This window comes from Pipistrellus kuhlii, unplaced genomic scaffold, assembly GCF_014108245.1.
Source record: "Pipistrellus kuhlii isolate mPipKuh1 unplaced genomic scaffold, mPipKuh1.p scaffold_m20_p_2, whole genome shotgun sequence".
NCBI classification, from domain to species: Eukaryota; Metazoa; Chordata; class Mammalia; order Chiroptera; family Vespertilionidae; genus Pipistrellus; species Pipistrellus kuhlii.
Window position 1 is genome coordinate 142,579,946 of NW_023425515.1, and position 19,444 is coordinate 142,599,389.

The window sequence follows — 19,444 nt, forward strand, 5'->3', positions numbered from 1 at the left end:
AAAATATACAAACTCCTAAAAACAGACTGGAAGATCGCAAGAATCAAGACAAAGATTTAGAATACAAAGAGCCAGAGGACACTCCTCTGCAGAAGAGAGAAGATAAGAGAATCCAGAAAGTTGAAGATAGTGTAAGAAACCTCTGGGACAATTTCAAGCAAACCAACATCAGAATTATGGGGATCCCAGAAGAAGAGAGAGAGCAAGATACCAAAAGAATACTGGAAGAAATAGTGACAGAAAACTTCCCCCACCTGAGGAAAGAAATAGACTTACAAGTCCAGGAAGCCCACAGAACCCCAAACAAAAGGAATCCAAGGAGGACCACACCAAGACACATCATAATTAAAATTCCAAGAGTAAAAGACAAAGAGAGAATATTAAAAGCAGCAAGAGCAAAGCAGGTAGTTACCTATAAAGGAGCACCCATACGATTGTCTGCTGATTTCTCAATCAGCAGGCCAGACGGGAATGGCAAGAAATATTCAAGGTGATGAATAGTAAGAACCTACAGCCAAAAATAATCTACCCAGCAAAGCTATCACTCAGAATCAAAGGACAGATAAAGAGCTTCACAAATAAAAAAAAGCTAAAAGAGTTTATCACTACCAAACCAGAATTATATGAATTGCTGAAGGGGGTTATTTAAAAAGAGGAAGAAGATAAAGATAAAAATTATGATCAACAAATACGTAACTATCAACAAGTGAATCTAAAAACCAAGGGAATTAAAAAATCTGATGAACAATATTAACTGGTGAATATAATAGAATCAGAGGTATGGAAGGGGAGTGGACTGACGATTCTCGGGGAAAAGGGGAGTGGGGATATGGGAAGAGCCTGAACAAAAACTGTGCATCTATGGATGAGGACAATGGGGGATGGGAAAAGGACAGAGGGTGGGGTGGGAACCTGGTGGAGGGGAGCAATTGAGGGGGGGAAGGGGATCACATTTGTAATAATCTGAACAATAAAGATTTATTTTTTTAAAAAAGAAGAAAGACAACAATATATTTAAAGACTGTCATAGAATGTGAACCACACAGGTGCATCACCACTTCCTACCCGTCCTCTGAAAGCATCTGACTCCACGTGTGCACTGTGGCCGTGCAGGAATGTTCTCTGTTATGCTGGCAGCTTTATTCATGTTCACAGACTAATAATTCTAGCAGAATCAACTCTCTGATACTCACGATGCCTTTGAGATGTCCTTCACATTACAGATGAGATATTAATTTAGTTCCATGACAGTGATCACTCTGAGTCATTACTCCTCTAATTAAGACTGAAGAAATAATGGGTAGCGGAGAGTTGTAAACTTGGTAATGTGTTAAGTAGGACCAGAAATAAGATGATTAGATAGAATTTAAATGCTGGGCCCATTATTATCGCCAATAATTGACAATGGAAAACAAGATGAAAAATACTCGATTTGGAAAGCAATGATAACAGATCTTTCCACTGCAATTTATAGTCCACTGAGGAACAGTGGATTGGCTTCCTGTGTGGGTATGGCATGATTTAAGGTCTCCGGTCCACACACTAGTGTATTTTGATGCTGTCTGGGATGCAGCATGGGATGGATTTTTCTCCAGCTTTCTGAACATGGATGAGCCTGGAGTCTGGTGAAGGCAAACTTTTGATGCCTGATGCTGAGCCCCTGTTGGAGGACCCAGTGCTGGCTCAGGTGGAGAATGAAACAGGAGGCCACCAGTGACTTCTGAGGACCCTTGAAATCTGAATTTGCCATTTGCAATTATACTTCTTACTCACCCGACACTTTTGGTCTTGAGATAAATTTAGAATCAGTCTCTTAAACATCGTCAAGGTAAGAGAGATTTTAAAATTCATCTATTAAGCCAACCCATATTAACATATATAGCAAGTGCAAGACACAATGACAAGTGCTAAAGCGACACATGTGGACATGACCCCTCCTCTTAAGGAGCCTGCAGGCAAATGAGGGAGATGGGGAAACCAGCCAATGAGGTGGGGCGGGGGGGAGGAGGCCAGGTAGGGTCTGACTCAGCAAGGAGGTGGGAGAGAGGAGAAGGAGGGCCTGCTGCATTGGACACAGTGAGTCCTGCAGACCTGAGGTGAAATCCTAGCTCTGCACTATCTGCTCTGCAAGCCTGGCCAGCTGGTTCACGTCTCTCAGCTTCCTACGTAAAATGATGACACTGACAACGTTCATCTCATGGGATTATCATAAAGGTTAGGTGAATTGGCACATGGATTCATATTAAGTGTAGGAGGGGGGGCATGCGGTATGTACAGAAAAAAAAATCAGCCATTAATATTCTTAGTAAGGAACCAGCAGTAATCTGGAGCAAGGGGCGGATATTCCAAGCTCAGGGCAAAGAGACCGGTACAGCTCCTTTATGCATTTTTCAGTCTGGCTAAAACACGTCTGTGGAAGCAGAGACGATGAGACTAAAGTGAACACAGAAGCCAGGTCCTAAAGGGCTTGTGTGCTAAGCTAGGGAATCACAAATCTGACTGTCATTTAAACTCTGTTCTAAAAGCTTTGGGGGGAGGGGGGGTGCCCAAGGATTTTAAGTGACAGTCAGATTTATGACACTCAGGTGACTGAAGGCAAAGGCCCTGTGTCATTCATCGTCAATTAAGTCCCCAGTGCCTAGCACACGGACGCTGAATGAATGAAAGTCTCTTTGTCTCTCTGATCCATTTAGTAAATGACTTCTTCTGAGGTTACTAATCGTGCCATAAGTTCCAAAAAGGTTAATTTTTTTTAAATGAACAGTTCGTTCTCTCTTTTTGCTGAAATCTGGCCCCATGTGTCTAACTCTTCATTCCAGTGAGAAACTGGGCACTTGTAGGAAGTACTGGAATGGGGTGAACAGCCGGTGATGTCCCATGAGCAGCTGGAGGCCACATGAGAACAGTTCTCCATAGTGAAGAGCAATGGGACACAGCTCACGTAGGAGGTCATGCCTGTCCTTCCCTTCCCAGCAGCCAGGCCTCCTCACCTCTGAGCACCATTTGTTAGTGCTCTCTCTGGACATCTCCTTAAAATGTACTGATAGGTGAGTGAGCCCCTTTGCCTGGTAAGTGAATGCAGCTTAACATATACCAGGGCTGCTTAACCTACACCAAGCACTCCTCACCTCTTAGCTCTTAGAACTATTATATAAACACTTGAGGTAAGTACTGTTGTCATCACCATCTTACAGACATGTAAGTACAGGCTTCTGAGACAGTCATTCCGTAATTCGCCCAAGGTCACTAAGGCTCAATGAGGTCAGAGAGTTTTGTTTTTTTTTTTTAAATTTATCTTTATTGTTAAAAGTATGACAAATGTTCCCTTTGTTTATTTTGTTGTTGTTGCTGTTTTTCTTCCCATTGACCCCCTCCTCTTCACACCTGGCACACCCAAGCCACACTATTGTTTGTGTCCATGGCTATGCATACATGCATATATGTTCCCTGGTCAACCTCTCCTCCCAGACCCCCTCATCCCAAACTTCCTTCTGAAATCAGTCTATTCCACAGATAGTTTTCTCAAAGGCAGTAGTTTCTGCCTTTCACCTACATCAGCACCCTTTCACTACAGCACTAAAGAGAGTAGTGAAGGACAGGACCTTTCACTTATATAATACTTACGGATTATCGCTATCGGCCAGAACAGAACTATCCCTTGCTGCCCCTCTAGGGGAGAAAGCACTAGTGCTCCAGCCGGGAGGCAGACACAGTCTCTGCCTATGGGGAGTGTACATGCCAATGGACTCACTAGCCCTTGCTCCACCAAAGGCTCTGTTCTCACAAAACCTCCCCTTACCACTTTTGGCCCTGTTGCTATCTTGCCTCTTTAAGGCCTAGAGATCATGACACATGTATCCTGCATGACATACAATCCTCACCTCCTTTCAAAATAAATACAAAAGGGGGTGTACTGGGCAGTGTGAGTGTTGGGGCTGTGGAGGTAGGAATGCCCGACCTGGGTGGAGAGTTCCCTCTCTCCAGCTGCCTGCAGTCAGAGCATGCCCCCATGACCTGGGGACCCCCAGCCTCACTTGCTTATAAAGACATGGCCCCCTGCCTACACCTCTGTTGCTGGAGAACAGCCAGGCAGAGCAGCTGGGAGGAGCAGGCCAACCCCCCCCTCCCCCCCAAAAAAAAAAAAGTTTGGGGGTGGAAACAATCAGACCAGTGGAGGAATTGACACACATATTGCTTTTTTATTCTTTGGTTACAGATACTGTTTGCAGGAATCCTTTGACTCTAAGAGGCTTTGCCGTGTTCATTATTTTTCAGTGTGGGTAAGGCTCATCGAAGGCTGTGTCCTATTCTTTGAACTTCTAAATTCTCAGTACCTTTTAGGGTAAATCTCATGTCCTCAGGAAAAATAGTAATAATGATAATTTCACAGACTAGTATCTTATGGTAGAGTAGTAATGCATTAGTAATAATAATGATCTTTCCTGAGCACTAATTGTCTGTTGGGCAATGATCTCATTTAATCCTCCCCATGACATACTTGCCCGTGATCTGCTTGCTCTTATTATTTTCTTATCATCACTTTGCAGATGAGGGGAAGCAAGGCTCAAGGTCTCCCCGTGAGAAATTGGTGCCTGGTGGTTTAACCATCATGTTCTGGAATGAAGATGAAAGGAACTTGAGCATCCGTCTGTGCTCCTCCTGCTCCTTCTCTTCCCATCTTCACAAACAGGCATTGTGACTGCCCTCTCTAGCCTAGCCCTCTCCTCCAGGGGACACCCAGCACAATTTTCCACTTGCTCTGACAGGATGCTGGGCATAGGGATCTATTGGAAGAGGTTTTTCTTTCCCAACACGTTTTTATTGATTTTTAGAGAGAGGGGAGGGGGATAAATAATGAGAGGAAAACACTGGTGAGAGAAATACCAATTGGCTGCCTCCTGCACGCCCCCTACTGGGGATTGAGCTCACAACCCAGGCATGTGCCCTGAGCAGGAATTGAACCAGTGACCTCTTGGTGCAAGAGTCAATGATCAACCACTGAGACACACGGCCAAGCTGGAAGAGTTCTTCCTGAAAGCATCTTGGGAGAACAACTACCGGGACAGATGATGGGAGCTGAGGGACAGACACCCAGAGCTGTGGCAGCATGTCGAGCCTGGACAATATCTTGACTTCCTTGCTGGTATCATTCCATAAACTGTTGGCATCGATGTAAAGAAGTCTTAATGAACTCACTCTGAGTAAGAGAAATGACAGGCTAACTCGCCTTTCATTTGTTTTCCATAATAAATTGAACATTTCTTTGAACACTTCAGTCATTAACATTTCAATTTAATCAAGCGTTTTCTCTCCGGTTCCTACTGGCAATATTACATAATTATATCTGCCCTATGACCATGGACTTTGACAGCTCTCTGCATGCCCATAAGGACTGCTCCCATTGTCTTTGTTAGCCTGTTGGTTTGAGGAAACAGTTTGCTTTCTTGCACCATCCTACCTACTTTTTGCACAGGAAAACAAGGCCAGTGAATTAAGTGATGAGGAACTGGGTAAAAATCCAAGCTAACTGCTGCCATGTACTAGCCCCTGATCCAAGCACTTTATGGGTATTAACTTATTTAATCCACCTGCAACCCTATGAGGTAGAAAAAAAGTTTTTTTTTAAAAAAAATAATAAAAAAAAAGGTTTTTATCAACACCTCCAGTCCTAATGACGAAGAAGCTGAGACACTGAGAGATTAAGCGATGTGCTCAAGATCATGCTAGGTTAGTAATGGCCAGGCCGGCTCCGGACCCCACACCCTTCTTCACTACATTATGTCACCCTAGGGACGAGTGAGTTCAGCACATAACAAAGGCCTGCTCTGCCCACACCTTTCCTTCTCTTTCATGACCTGACCCTTACATTTAAATGACGACTGTTGCTGTTGGGTTTTTAGGTTCAAAAGGGTGGGAGAAAAGTGGTCAAGCATGATTAAATACCCTTTTCTTATTTTTGCCTCAAACTGCACATTTTGTGTAAAGGCTATGGCCTTTTGAGAGGTTGTTAGGTGTCATATGTGGAGCAAGCATACATTTTACTGAACAACTTTAAAACATCCCTCACCCCAGGTTTTACCATTTGAAGACGGTAACGTGCCGCTGTCAGGCATTCCTAAATTCAAGGGCACTTTCTGAATTTATAGGCATAACAACTTTAAATTACAGATGAGTTTTCAGTCGAGCTTACGCAAATCAGCACATCTGTTAAGAAACCAAATTCTGCCTGGGCACCTGCAAGGCAGTAACTTATGGTAGCAACAGAGATGTGAGTATGTTGCCGTCAAAGTAATACATCAAAATAATTATGCCTGTGCTCTGGCCTTAGAAGCACAAACCGAGGTGACTCAGTGGTGAGAGAAAGAGACTCAAAGGAATATTTTAATTTTAGAAAACAGGCATTGCCGTCAAAGAAATTGCCCTCTTTAATTCATTAAAAATTACCACAGTCCTTTCAAATAAGAATCAAACTAATATTTCCTAATGCTTGCTCATCGTGAATATTATGTCAATTACTGCATTACTTTGGGTTGATAAATATTCAGAGGATAAACGAAGCCCACAAGATGGCTTAATTCTCCAGCAGTACAAACAAAAACTTTCAATATTTTATACCACATCATTAAATGCTGTTTGCTTTTCTAGAACCAGAACTTGGGGCGTGTTAATTGATTGCTTCAAGAAGACAGACGTGTTTTGTGGTTGACATTTGGAATCAGATGTTTATAAACATCTGGTGAGTTACACCTGCAGGATCAATCCTACCTGCAGAAGTCCGGGGGCACCATGCCGTACACGTCGATCCTGTCGCAGAGCTCCAGGGCGATGGTCATTGTGAACCAGCCAGTGCTGAGCCAGGTGTTGGAGATCTTCCTGGAAGTAACAGCAATTCAGTCTGCACACTGGTAAGATGGTCATTATACCCACCACCATTTCAAACCCTTTCTGGAGCAAAGCTGACTGTAAACACACACACACACACACACACACACACCCTCTCTCCATTTGATAAATAACTGGAACGTTTAACTCCACCAATACCACCATGTTCCACAGTACAAACATAAATGATGATGAGCCACCAGAGCAGATTTGTGACACTAAAGGATGCTCAAGGGACTTCCTCATCATCAAAGATGATGGTCAATGTTTCAGTGTTCAAGTGCACATTGCCACAACTCAATGTCCTGTAAGATGGTAACCCCCTTGTGTCAACCCTTTATTAACTAAAATACTTGACTAACCAGAAATATTCCTTGTTCATCCAGTGGCATGGATTAGAAAGAGCTCATTACATATGATTAAATGCAGATGTGTCTATTAATTGATTGTTCTTTCAAACAATCTAGTTGAAACTTGTCTTTAACTTGATTGAATGGCTTTCTTAGAGTACAGTAAGTCCTCACTTAACCCATCATAGATGGATTCTTGGAAACTGCCACGTTAAGCACAATCAATGACTTACCACAAAACCAATTTTACCATAGGCTAATTGATATAAATAAGAGTTCCAGTGGCATATTTCTAGTAACCGGAACATGACCAAACATCTAAATAAAGACTCCAAACACTTCAAATGTTAAACATTGAAATACATGTGAGATATACATATATTTAAGAAATATTAATAAAGAAGTAAGATGATTATTTTCCAACTTCATTTATTCCAGTTCAGGGTCAGGTTGACCAGAATCTATCTTAGCAGCTCAGGGCACAAGGTGGGACCATCCCTGGATAGAACGCTCTTCCATCACAGGGCACACTCCCACCCACACCCCTATATACCCACACACCCACATGGGGACAATGGAGATACAAAAGTTAACCTCCCAGGCACATCTTTGGGATGTGAGAGGAAACTGGAACATCTGGAGAAACCCCACACAGACAGGGTGAAAAGGTGCAAACTCTACACACACACACAGGGACTCTGGCTGGGAATTGATTTTCCCCCTCATTAACATTATGACAAAACATATTGAACAAAACGGTGCTATTTGAGGACCTGGTGTACATTCATTTGAGAGGGGCTAATGACCAGAGGAAGGGGACCAAAGTAATGCTTATGTTTAAACAAGATTTGCTTTATTTTACGTCAGAATACTCAGAGCCCTCTGGAATTTTTTTATTAGAAGACCAAACATTGACAAAGTTGAAGAAATGAATCTGTGCATTCCAACATTTATTCACTTGTCCACTCAAACATCAGTATTGAGCTCCAACCACGTGCCAAGCCTAAGGACCACTGTGGAGACACACACCAAGGTCTAATTTGACCTGTGAGAATGACTCGGTCTACTACACTATGCTGCTGTGTACAGTAATTCAATTCTTTGGGGGTTGCACTCCTACTTTCTCCTTAGTGCTTAGGGCATGCCTCAACAGCCAGCTTCAAACACCTATCCCCAAGGTCAGGCTGTCTGACTGCCCAGCCGCAGCCATGTGATGTGAACAACAGGACCGCAGAAAAGCTTTTCTACTTGCTCTGTGTGCCACCCCTCTTTCAGAAGGAAGGATTTTTGTAAAGCAGGTTGCATTATTTCCATTTCACATGAAGAACAACAACAAAAAAAAAAAGGGCATTTTAAAAAGTCCTTTCTTTTGTCAAATACCTGACAGGAATGAGTGATTTAGTCATTCCCGAATTCATGGATTCAACTTTCTGGTGCTAATGCCTTTACTCATTTCTGTTTTCCATTCCACTGTGTCGTGACCCATTAATAGCCCAGGAAGTACACTGAAAAGCTCCTAGAGGTGAGAACATCATGGGTTTGTATCACACCAGCTTCTGTCACTAACCCGCTGAGTGACCTGAGCAGGTTATTGCTGGTCTCTGCAAAGCGGGCATGGAAAGCTCCTTTTTCCTGGTCTCTTTGGAGGAACAATGAGAGAACGCCATACTTAAAAAGTACCTAGGCTGATGTGTAGATACATGGAGATCCCTTCTTCCTCTCGGGTTGCTAGGTTGGAGCAAATGAAAATAATAATTCAGCATCCCTTTTGGTGCATGGTGCGCTTTAGCAAGCACAAAGAAACTGATAGCCTTTAGTCATTCCGGAATTCATGCGTAGGAACCACCATCAGAAGTCAGGGCAGTAATTGCTACATTCTAAAGCCTCTAGCTTATGTGTGTATTAACAATTCCTGTGTCTTCTCACCCAGGATAGTTCATCAGACCTTTGGGAATGAAGGAGATGGGATAGAGCAGAAATGACTAAACTGGAAGAGAGAAGGGAAGGAAGTTCCTTGGCTCAAATTAGATCCTGTCTCCACCTATGTGGCTGTGACAATGGGATGGATGGCTGGGGGTTCTAGGCTCAAACAGGTGAGTGAATAGCTGGGAGGACGTGGAGCCCAGAACTGGAAAGCCTACCCATGTCTCTATGCTTTTAGAGTTGTCTGAAACACCATAAGAATATTTCCAAATGGAAGAAGTTCCCCCATGATTTTGGCTTTCTTTGTGTGTTGAAGTGATCACAAGCTACAGCCTGAAATACAGGAGGATGTGGCTTCCAGAGAAAGGTTTTGTGGGTAAAAATGGGAAGAATACCAAGTGAAAGACTAAAGAAACTAAAATAAATAATTATTTAAAGTGCCCTTAAAATTCCCCAGACTTTCTAAATAATAGCCTTTTGGGATCACATGCTATAGAAATGCAACTTCTTTGTGCTGTCTTTCTTTAAAAGATCTGAATTCTTTTTCCAACAAAGGAATAGCTACTGTTTTTACATTTAATCATCTGTAATGAAGGAATATGAAGAGCTGTCATGTGCTTATTAGGGAAAATTATCAGATATTCTTTTATATGATGAAGTAACACACTGAGCCGATAATTCCATAGTGCACACTAAATTACAATTAAAGGCCTTTCTGCTCCACCAGAATCTCATTTATAATCTCTATGGAAATATTCTTCCTGCAGTTATTTCATTTATGCTTCCTTTATTTAATTACTATAATATTGGTTCTGAATCATATTTTCCTAATGTACCCTTATTCAATTATAAAGTTATTTTCAAGTACAGTTACTTTCTAATGTTAAGAATACCACTTGGCCATCTATCTCATTTGTCATGCTTCTTAATTGCAGATTGTTCCTGAGTCATTTTTTTCTTCACTTTGAAGTAGTATGAAACTTCTATAAATCAAAATCTATTGAACTATTCTATTTCTTCAAAATATTAGCCTGAAGTGAATGTCCTATTATAAGATGGGCAAAATTAAATATTCCATACTTTGTGTATCTTTGATACATGCTACATTGTTGTTGGGTTTCAAGACAAGCATACATAGAGGAAATACTGTAGGACCTTATATGTTTTGTGTGTTAGTTTACAGAAGTAGTTTTGTTCTGAAGGGCTGTTTTGGACTTGTTCTTTTAGCTTGGAGTAAGTTGCAGGTTAAGAATATAGACACATGAGAATATCGAATCAATACAATATTATTTCCTATAAGAGAGTTTCCTGGCAGCACACTCCGAGGTCCTGATCTGTCTCTTGCTTCAACAGTGTTTGGACGGAACAGACCCAGGGATGCCCATTCTTCCAGCATCCAGCCACCCTCCTGCGTCTCATCCAGTCACCACCTTCAAAACCACCTCTGGGACCAGCCAACACACCATTTTTTTTTCTACCTTAACTCTTTATTGCTGAACAACCATGAGCTCCCAAATTCATCAGAATTATTCCACTGAGATGGAGGCTGTGGTCAATTGCCTGGCCAACCTGAATCTGCAGGCCTCCCACACCTACCTCTCTTTGGGCTACTATTTTTTTAAAAATATATTTTATTGATTTTTTACAGAGAGGAAGGGAGAGGGATAGAGAGTTAGAAACAACGATGAGAGAGAAACATTGATCAGCTGCCTCCTGCACACCTCCCACTGGAGATGTGCCTGCAACCACTGTACAGGCATGCCCTTGACCGGAATTGAACCTGGGACCTTTCAGTCCGCAGACCAACGTTCTATCCAAACCGGTTTCAGCTGGGCTATTATTTTGACTGTGATGATGTAGCTCTGGAGGCTGTGGGCCACCTCTTTTTTATTTATTTATTTTTTTAATGCTTTATTTTATTTTATTTTATTTTAAAATATATTTTATTGATTTTTTACAGAGAGGAAGAAAGAGGGATAGAGAGTTAGAAACATCGATGAGAGAGAAACATCGATTAGCTGCCTCCTGCACACCCCCTACTGGGGATATGCCTGCAACCAAGGTACATGCCTTTGACAGGAATCGAACTCAGGACCTTTCAATCCGCAGGCTGATGCTCTATCCACTGAGCCAAACCATTTTGGCTGGGCCACCTCTTTCGTGAGTTGGCTGAGAAGAAGCACGAAGGTGCTGAGCATCTCTTAAAGATGCAAAACAAGGGGGGCGGCCTCATTCTCTCCCAGGATGTGCAGAGACCTTCCCAGGATGACTGGGCAAAGCTCAGGGCCATGGAAGCCGCCCTGGCCTTGGAGTAGAGCCTGAACCAAGCCCTTTTGGAGCTGCAGGTCCTGGCTTCTACCCATGCAGATCCTTATCTCTGTGATTTCCTGGAGAACTACTTCCCAAGTGAGGAGGTGAAACTGATCAAGAAGATGAGCGGCCACCTGACTAACATCTGCAGGTCCTGGCCTCAGGCTGGGCTGGGCGAGTGTCTCTTCGGAAGGTTTACCCTCGAGCATGACTAGGAGCCTTTGGAGCTCAGAGGCCTTTCAGAGGCCCACTGCATCCCCCTGGGGTCTCTGGCTTTTACCTGGGCCTCTTCCCGAAACTACTAGCCATTCTTTTAACCAGCCTGGAGCCCTCTCCCATGCATTGGACCAAATGAAACAATACAGCTTTTTGCAGAAGAAGAAGAAGAAGAAGAAGAAGAAGAAGAAGAAGAAGAAGAAGAAGAAGAAGAAGAAGAAGAAGAAAAAATAGTTTCCTAAAGATAAGAGGCACAGAGGCATAGAGGCACTAGTCTCCAAATTTCCAACTTAAAATTATTTCTTAAGAAGATCCATAGCAATTGGTAATTATCTTAAATAGCAAACACTGCAGCAGTGTTTTAAAAATATTTAAAATTAGCCAACAACCATTACACTAAAAAGAGAGACATGCTTTCTATTGAAAAGATTGTTTCTACTTTTCAGTTTTCTAACCAGTCAAAAATTAAACTATAAATAATTCCCTTCATTATTCTTCCCCTATAAAATGCTCTCTTGATTAAATAACTAATTTAAATGAGTGACATTCTCTTTTACTTGTGGTTTTTAAAGGGCAATAAGTGAGTGGATTTTGTGGCAGCTTGTGACGATGACCTATGTGATCTGCTGGTTAGGCTGAGCAGGAAAGGAGGCCACAGTGCCAAAAGCCAGCTCCCCTTCTCCTCTTTTATTCAGATGCCACACCCAGTCCTGCCTAGACCAGCTTTCACTGGTCACAGGTTTCCAGGATTTAAGAAGAAAGCTCTGCCTGGTCAGGATGGCTCAGTGGTTGAGCATCAACCTATAAACCAGGAGATCAGGGTTCAATTCCTGGACAGGGTGCATGCCTGTGTTGTGGGCTAGATCCCCAATAAGGGACATCCAGAAGGCAGCCAATCAATGAGTCTTTCTCATCATTGATGTTTCTATCACTCTCTCCCTCTCCCTTCTTCTCTGAAATCAATAAAACTATATTAAAAATAAGTAAAAAGAAAGCTCTTCCAAGCAAAAAATTTGGGAACAATTGGTTTTGTTCTCAAAAAATGAGTTGCCTGAACTAGCCAAACAGTGGATTTAGTACTTTATATTCTTTATTTATCACATCTCTTTAGTTTTAAGATGAGATTGAGTCAGCAACAGTTCTAAGGGAGGGAGTAAATGACATGATTAAATGTATATTAATTATAAAAGTACATGCTTGGAATTAAGGAAACAAGAGAGATTAATTATTAGACCAGTCATATGAGGCATAGTCCCTATGTTCTTTTCACATGTGAAGTCACTGAAAGACTAGATAAGATGTCTAAGGACACACAACTCATGAGGGGCAGGGTCAGAATTCCAACCTAGAGCTGTGTATTTGGAATACCATGTACTGCTCCTTCTGATACCTAACTGCTCTTTTTTTAAAAAAATTTAAACCTAGATTTTGCCAGCTCATGAGCCTATATGTCTGCCTCATCTCTGGCTGTGACCCTCATCCCACCCTCTCCCCACAGCTTTAGGGAACTTTTCTCCAATTTAGGGTTAGGGTTAGAGTTTAGGGTTCTTCCGCCTCTGACTCCAGTGCCCATAAAGAGGTTTCTCTCTTCCCTTCCCAGGTTCTTCTTTTCCTGGATAAAAATTATTGGCTTAGGTCTCAGCTTAAATACACCTTTTTGAGAAAGCCTTTCCCTCATTCCTCATCTCCTAGACTCATGCTTTTCAAAACATTTTAATCTACAGTGAGAAATGCATGTAACATCATGATTGAGCACATATACAGATGTTTGTATGCATGTGTGGTTTTCATTTTATTTCACTTTTTGAAGTGTGCATTCAGAAGTTTTTAGTATATTCATAAGATTGTGCAATCATCACCACTATCTAATCCTAGAACATTTTTGTCACCTCATAAAGAACCTTCTACATATGTGTAGTTACATCTCTAAAACCAAAACCAATATTATTGAATTAAGCAATACTTTGCAGTGATGAGGGTAATAATGTCTATTCTATGTCATTCTTGCTATTACATTAAAAACAACAACAACAACAAAAACCATCCTGCCGTGATTACTACGCTGACTTCATGTCTCATTACTGAGTTGTGACTAAGAATTGGAAAAGCCTTCCCTAGACTCGGGCAGGCCTCCCTGCCCTCCTCACTGAAGCACGGCTTTCTTCCCCTCGCGACGCTCAGCACACTGGCCACTTCTCGGTGCCTGTGCGCCTGCCCTGTAAGCTTTATATTCCAGGAAGGCAGGATCTAGATCTATCTCGTGTTTTACTCCATCTCTGGTGCCTGGTGCAGTGAAATAATAGGTATTCCATAAATATCAGCTGACTGAATAAACGCTTGCATTTGAAAAGAAAAAAAAAATCAACCCCTATATTTCTTTTTGGTTCATGTTCACACAAATCAAATCAAATGAAATCAGTAAGGTGATTAACTCACACTCGTTACACCAGGGTAAGCCAGCCCTGTGTGGCCTCTCCCTCACAAATAGGGATTTGGTCCTGCATTCCCCACACAGCTGTCTCGTTTCTTTATTTCACTCTGCCTTACACACTCAGCCTGAGCCGCCCAGTTTCCAGGAGGCCCTGCAGGTGAGCTCAGTCAATGGCATGAGCAGTGGGGCCACAGTAGTTGTTTGGGGTGAACCAGCCAGCGACATTCCTCCCCCCACTCCACCCCCGCGCCCCTACAGGGACCCCCAACCCCGCGCTCTGTACCTGTCTTTGCCCGTCTCCCGCTTGAAGAGCTCGTCGAACTGCAGCATCTTGTGTCGCGTGATCATGAAGGCCTTGAGCCGCGGCAGCACCTGGCTCAGCAGGTGCAGGTTGTTGTACACCTGGCCCTTGCCGTCGCGCCGCATGTAGCTGCTGGGACCCCAGAAGATGAACACGGTGCCCTGGCTCACGTTGAGCAGGTCGTGTCGGTTGCGCAGGATCCGCTGGATGCTGGAGTGCGCGATGACCCGCAGGCTGGTGCGGTTGCCCACGTCGCGCCCGTAGCCGCGCGTGGGGGCGTCGTTCATGCGGATGACACACTCGGTCTGGTCGATCCGGGGGCCTAGCTGGCTGCGCAGCAGATGTCCCGAGCTTGTCACCAGGGCACAGACCCTGCAGTGCATCTTCAGGGGCTGGAAGGCGCGGGGAGAAGGACACCATCAGCGGCAATTATAGAACAGTACCTGGCATCTGAGAACATCCAAGAATATATTAGCCAAAAATATGTTAGCCAAAAATATATTAGGCAAAGCAACCACTCTTTCCTTTGTGCGGAGCCTGGCTGTGCTCTCCGTAGTCCCTTTTACTAATACTTTTTTGCACAGCGCCCCTCCTCAACCTATTACACTTACTGCACCCCTCTACGACCCACTGTCCCTCACGAAGGGATTCTGCTTTTCCCGTCTACTTGCATTCTTACTGCCCAGCAGAGTTCCTGTCACCTGAGAAGAATTAGATGTCAAGTGAAGGATGTGTAATGGCAGAGTCTCCATTGCATAAGCCCATGTGTCAATTATCAATCCAAAGTGATTAGTACTGACTTACTGAGTGCCTACAACGTGCTTTGTTTGGGCTGATAATCCCAATAGCGGTTACCACTTGCTGAATGATCGCTGTACCAGGTCTTATGGTGAGGATCAGGCTCAACTCCCTGCAATGGCTATTTTTACAGGTCAAATAGTGGCTGTTCCAAATGGCTCAATCTAATGCTGTATCTTAATAATATCAAGGTGACATGGGGATATTAACTATCCTTGGTTAAAAAAAAAAAAAAAAAGAGGCTTGAGATTAGTGGCTTGCCAAAGTCCCATGGCTAATAGGTAAGGTGACCAGACGTCCTGCTTTTGGCGGGACAGTCACGATTTTGAAAAATCGGGACTTTTTAAAAAACGCCTTGGGACGTGGGACAAATTGTTAAAAATCAGAACTGTCCCGCCCCAAAGCGGGATGTCTGGTCCCCTTACTAACAGGTGAAGACAAGGCTGCACCTATCCAGTGAGCCCCCCGCAGTGAGGTGCAGAAGACAGAGCTCTGGCTCAGGAAACGCCCAGGGTAAAAGCAAGACTGACCTCATGCCGCACTAAATTGGATCCGACTTCCTGAGACCGTACAGGGTGTCAGCGTATTCTGTTCAAAGCCGACAGGGAAGAAGGGCTGAAGCTCCCGGGAAAATCTAACAATGCAACTTCCCTTCCGAACCTTCTTGATTGTCATTTTTCTTGTGCACTCACTGGCCTTGGCCTCGGGCCCTAATTACATTATCTTCATACAGCAACTGAGAGATGTTTCTCATTAAACACGAGCAGGGGAATGTTTAATTTGTCAGCACACAGGTTGTTCAGAAAGCAAATCATTGCCTCGGGGTGTTGAAACGAGCATCGCCGTTGCAGCTGTCCCCGGTGGGCATGACGTGGCCAGGGCTTCCACAGGGCACACGCGTGTTCACCGGGGGAGGTCTGTGACTCTGAGCTCCAGGCTGTCTACATTTTTAAAAATGGGCCAACCCAATTTCTCTCCCTCTACCCTTAAAATGGGGCAAAATGTCATTCCAGAATCATAGCATCTTAGGAATTACAATTTGTATGTTTTCCCCCAGGCTATTCTTAGATGTTTCTTATGGATAAACATATTTGTACAGCATCCAAGAATATCGATAAACACTTAACCTCCAATAAGGTGAATCAAGAGCATTCAAGCTAGTGTCACAGTAATTTGTGGGATAGTCTGTTCTCCAATTATGAGGTAACTCTGGGTCTAGAAATACCTGGGTTTGAAAGTGTGACTCCATTACCTGCTAGTTCTGCATCTTTGGGCAAATTTCTTAACATCTCTGAGTTTGGTATCCTTGCCTGTAAAGTGACTGCAACCCTCTATTGACACCAGGAGGTCACTTCCCTGACCCTGAAGGCTGCCATCTCCATCTCCTCCCTTTCATGCCCTGCTGTTAACTCATCAGCATTTTCATTCTTACCATTCTCTTTTAAATTGGTGACAGAGAGGGAAAGAGAGCTAGCCCTGACTCCAGGCTCTAGGCTTTGCTAATTTTTGGAATATTAGTTCTAGATCTGTGAGATATGCTACTGGTATTTTAATAGAAATTACTTTGGATCTATAGATTTCTCTGGGTAGTATGGGTATTTTAATAATGTTAATTCTTCCTATCTAAGAACACGGTATATGCTTCCGCTTGTTTGTATCTCTTCAATTTCTTTCTTCAGTTTCCTATGGTTTTTTTGACCACAGGTCTTTAACCTCCTTGGTTAAAATTATTCCTGGGTACATTATTTATTTTTTCAAAGATAAATGGGATTGTTTTCTTAATTTCTCTTTCTAATAGTTCATTATTGGTGTATTAAAATGCCACTGATTTCTGAATATTAATTTTGTATCCTGCTACTTTACCAAATTCATTTATCAGTTCTAGTAGTTTTTGGTGGAGTCCTGAGGATGTAATATATACAGTATCATGCCATATGCAAATAATGACAGTTTTACTATCTCCTTTCTAATTTGGAAGCATTTTTTTTTTCGTTTTGTCTGATTGTTGTGGCAAGAGCTTCCATACAATCTATATATAAAAACATAAGCAACCTTTAGGACTGAACAACCAGAACAACTGGAAAGACCAATCGCTATGATGCACACTGACCACCAGGGGTCAGACACTTACCTCAAGAGCTGCCTCCTGGTGGTCAGTGCACTCCCACAGCCAACCCCCTGTGGCTGGCCAACCTTCTGTGGCCCCTCCCCCTGGGCCAGCCAAACTCCCACAGGCCCTCCCCCATGCCAGCTAACACCCCCCCCCCCCCCTTTGTCCTTGATTGCTAGCCATGCTGAGGGACCCCACTTGTGCACGAATTTTTGCACTGGGCCTCTAGTGTTGAATAAGAGTGGTGCAAGCAGACATTCTTATCTTATTCCTAATCTTAAGGGAAACACTGTTATTTTTTTGCTCATTGAGTATGATGTTGACTGTGGATTTGTCATACATGGCCTTTATTATGTTAAGTTATAACTTGGTTGAGAGTTTTTATCATGAGTGGGTGCTGAATTTTATCAAATTCTTTTTCTGCATCTACTGATATGATCATGTAATTTTCATCCTTAATTTTATTTGTGACATATCATGTTTATTAACTTGCAAACATGGTACCAACTTTATATTCCCAGAATAAATTTCATTTGATCATGGTGTATGATCTTTTCAGCATATTGCTGGATTTAATTTGTTAATATTTTGTTGAGGATTTTAGCACCTATGTTCATCAGATTGATCTATAATTTTCTTTCTGTGTAGTGTCTTCATCTAGTTTTGGAATTAGGATAATGCTGGCCCTTTAAAATGAGCTTGGGAGTCTTCCCTTCTCTTTAAATTTTTTGGAATTGTTTGAGAAAGATAGGTGTTAATTCTTTGAATATTTGGTAAAATTCATAAAGACATCTGATTTAGGACTTTTGTTTTCTGTGAGTTTTGTTTTTTCTTATCACTGCTTCAATTTCATTAGTATAATTGTTCTATTCAGATTTTCAGATTTTTCCTGATTCACTTTTGGAAGATTGTATGTTTTATGAATTTGTCCATAAAATTTGTCCACCCAGGTTGTCCAATTTATTGGCATATAATTGTTCATAGTATTTTCTTATGTCCCTTTGTATTTCTGTGGTGTTAGTTGTTATTTCTTTTCTTTCATTTCTGATTTTACTTATTTGAGTCCCCTCCCTTTTTTCTTGGTGAGTCTGGTTAAAGGTTTGTCAATCTTGTTTATCTTTTCAAAGAACCAGTTCTTGGTTTCATTGATCTTTTGTATTGTTTCTTAGTGGCTATGACATTTATTTCCATTATGGTCCTTATTATTTTCTTCCTTCTACTTACACTGGCTTTGTTTGTTGTTCTTTTTCTAGTTCTTTTAGGTTTGGGGCTATATTGTTTATTGGATAGTTTTCTTGCTTCTTGAGGTAAGCTTGTAATGCTAAGAACTTACCTCTCAGGACTGCTTTCACTGTGTCCCACAGATTATGGTTTGTTGTGTGTTCATTTTCATTGGTCTCCAGTTAATTTTTGATTTCTTCCTGGATCTTATTGTTAACCCATTCATTGTTTAAAAAGTACTATTTAACCTCCATGTGTGGGTGCAGGGGTCAGCTCTCTCTGTACAGATGAGTTAATTTTTAAAAAGAGGGAGTGCTCAATGGTGTCATAAAACTTGATAGGACAAGTGAAACCAGACTTGGAAAGTGATCTTTGGATTTGGTGGCCTTGACCAAAATAGTCTCAGTTGAACAGAGGTAGCAGAATTTGATTGTGGTTGGATATAAGGAAGCAGAAGCTGAAGACTGGCTGCTGAGGGCGGATGGAGGTTTGATGTTGGAGCAGGACAGATCCCTAAGACAGATCCCCAGGACAGACTCTGACACTTAAGGTGACCAACTCAACTGGTTTGTTAGAGGTTGTTTGGGTTTTAGTATTAAAAGTTCTACATCTCAAGAAACCTCTACTCATGGAGAAGCCCACTCAAAGGATCCTACAAAGATGACAGGGGCATCTGTAAATAGGATGCATCTCATTAATGATTAGGCACAGGAAACCCAGGGTCTAAAGCAGACTTTATCACAAATCAAGCACTTGACCTTGCCTGTAAAACAAAAAGAGGACCAACTAGATACTTGTGACCAAATGACCTTCATTTGTTCATTCACTTAAAAGACATTTCTCTAGCACTTAATACACCCCTGAGGTGCTATGCAGCTTAGATTTGCTTAATAAGGACACTT

The 19,444-nt window shown here is 42.4% G+C and overlaps 1 protein-coding gene and 1 pseudogene across 1 annotated transcript in view; one reads left to right on the forward strand and one right to left on the reverse strand.

Moving 5' to 3' along the window:
* The window catches only part of ST6GALNAC5 (ST6 N-acetylgalactosaminide alpha-2,6-sialyltransferase 5), a 155,493-nt gene that overhangs the window by 7,563 nt on the left and 128,486 nt on the right, over window positions 1-19,444 (reverse strand). The window contains exons 3-4 of the mRNA XM_036446844.2: window positions 14,396-14,805; window positions 6,766-6,873 (exon numbers count right to left, since the gene is read on the reverse strand). Coding sequence (XP_036302737.1) covers window positions 6,766-6,873; window positions 14,396-14,805 — 518 coding nt within the window. The remainder of the gene's footprint in view (window positions 1-6,765; window positions 6,874-14,395; window positions 14,806-19,444) is intronic.
* On the forward strand, window positions 10,579-11,839 carry LOC118723999 (annotated as a pseudogene).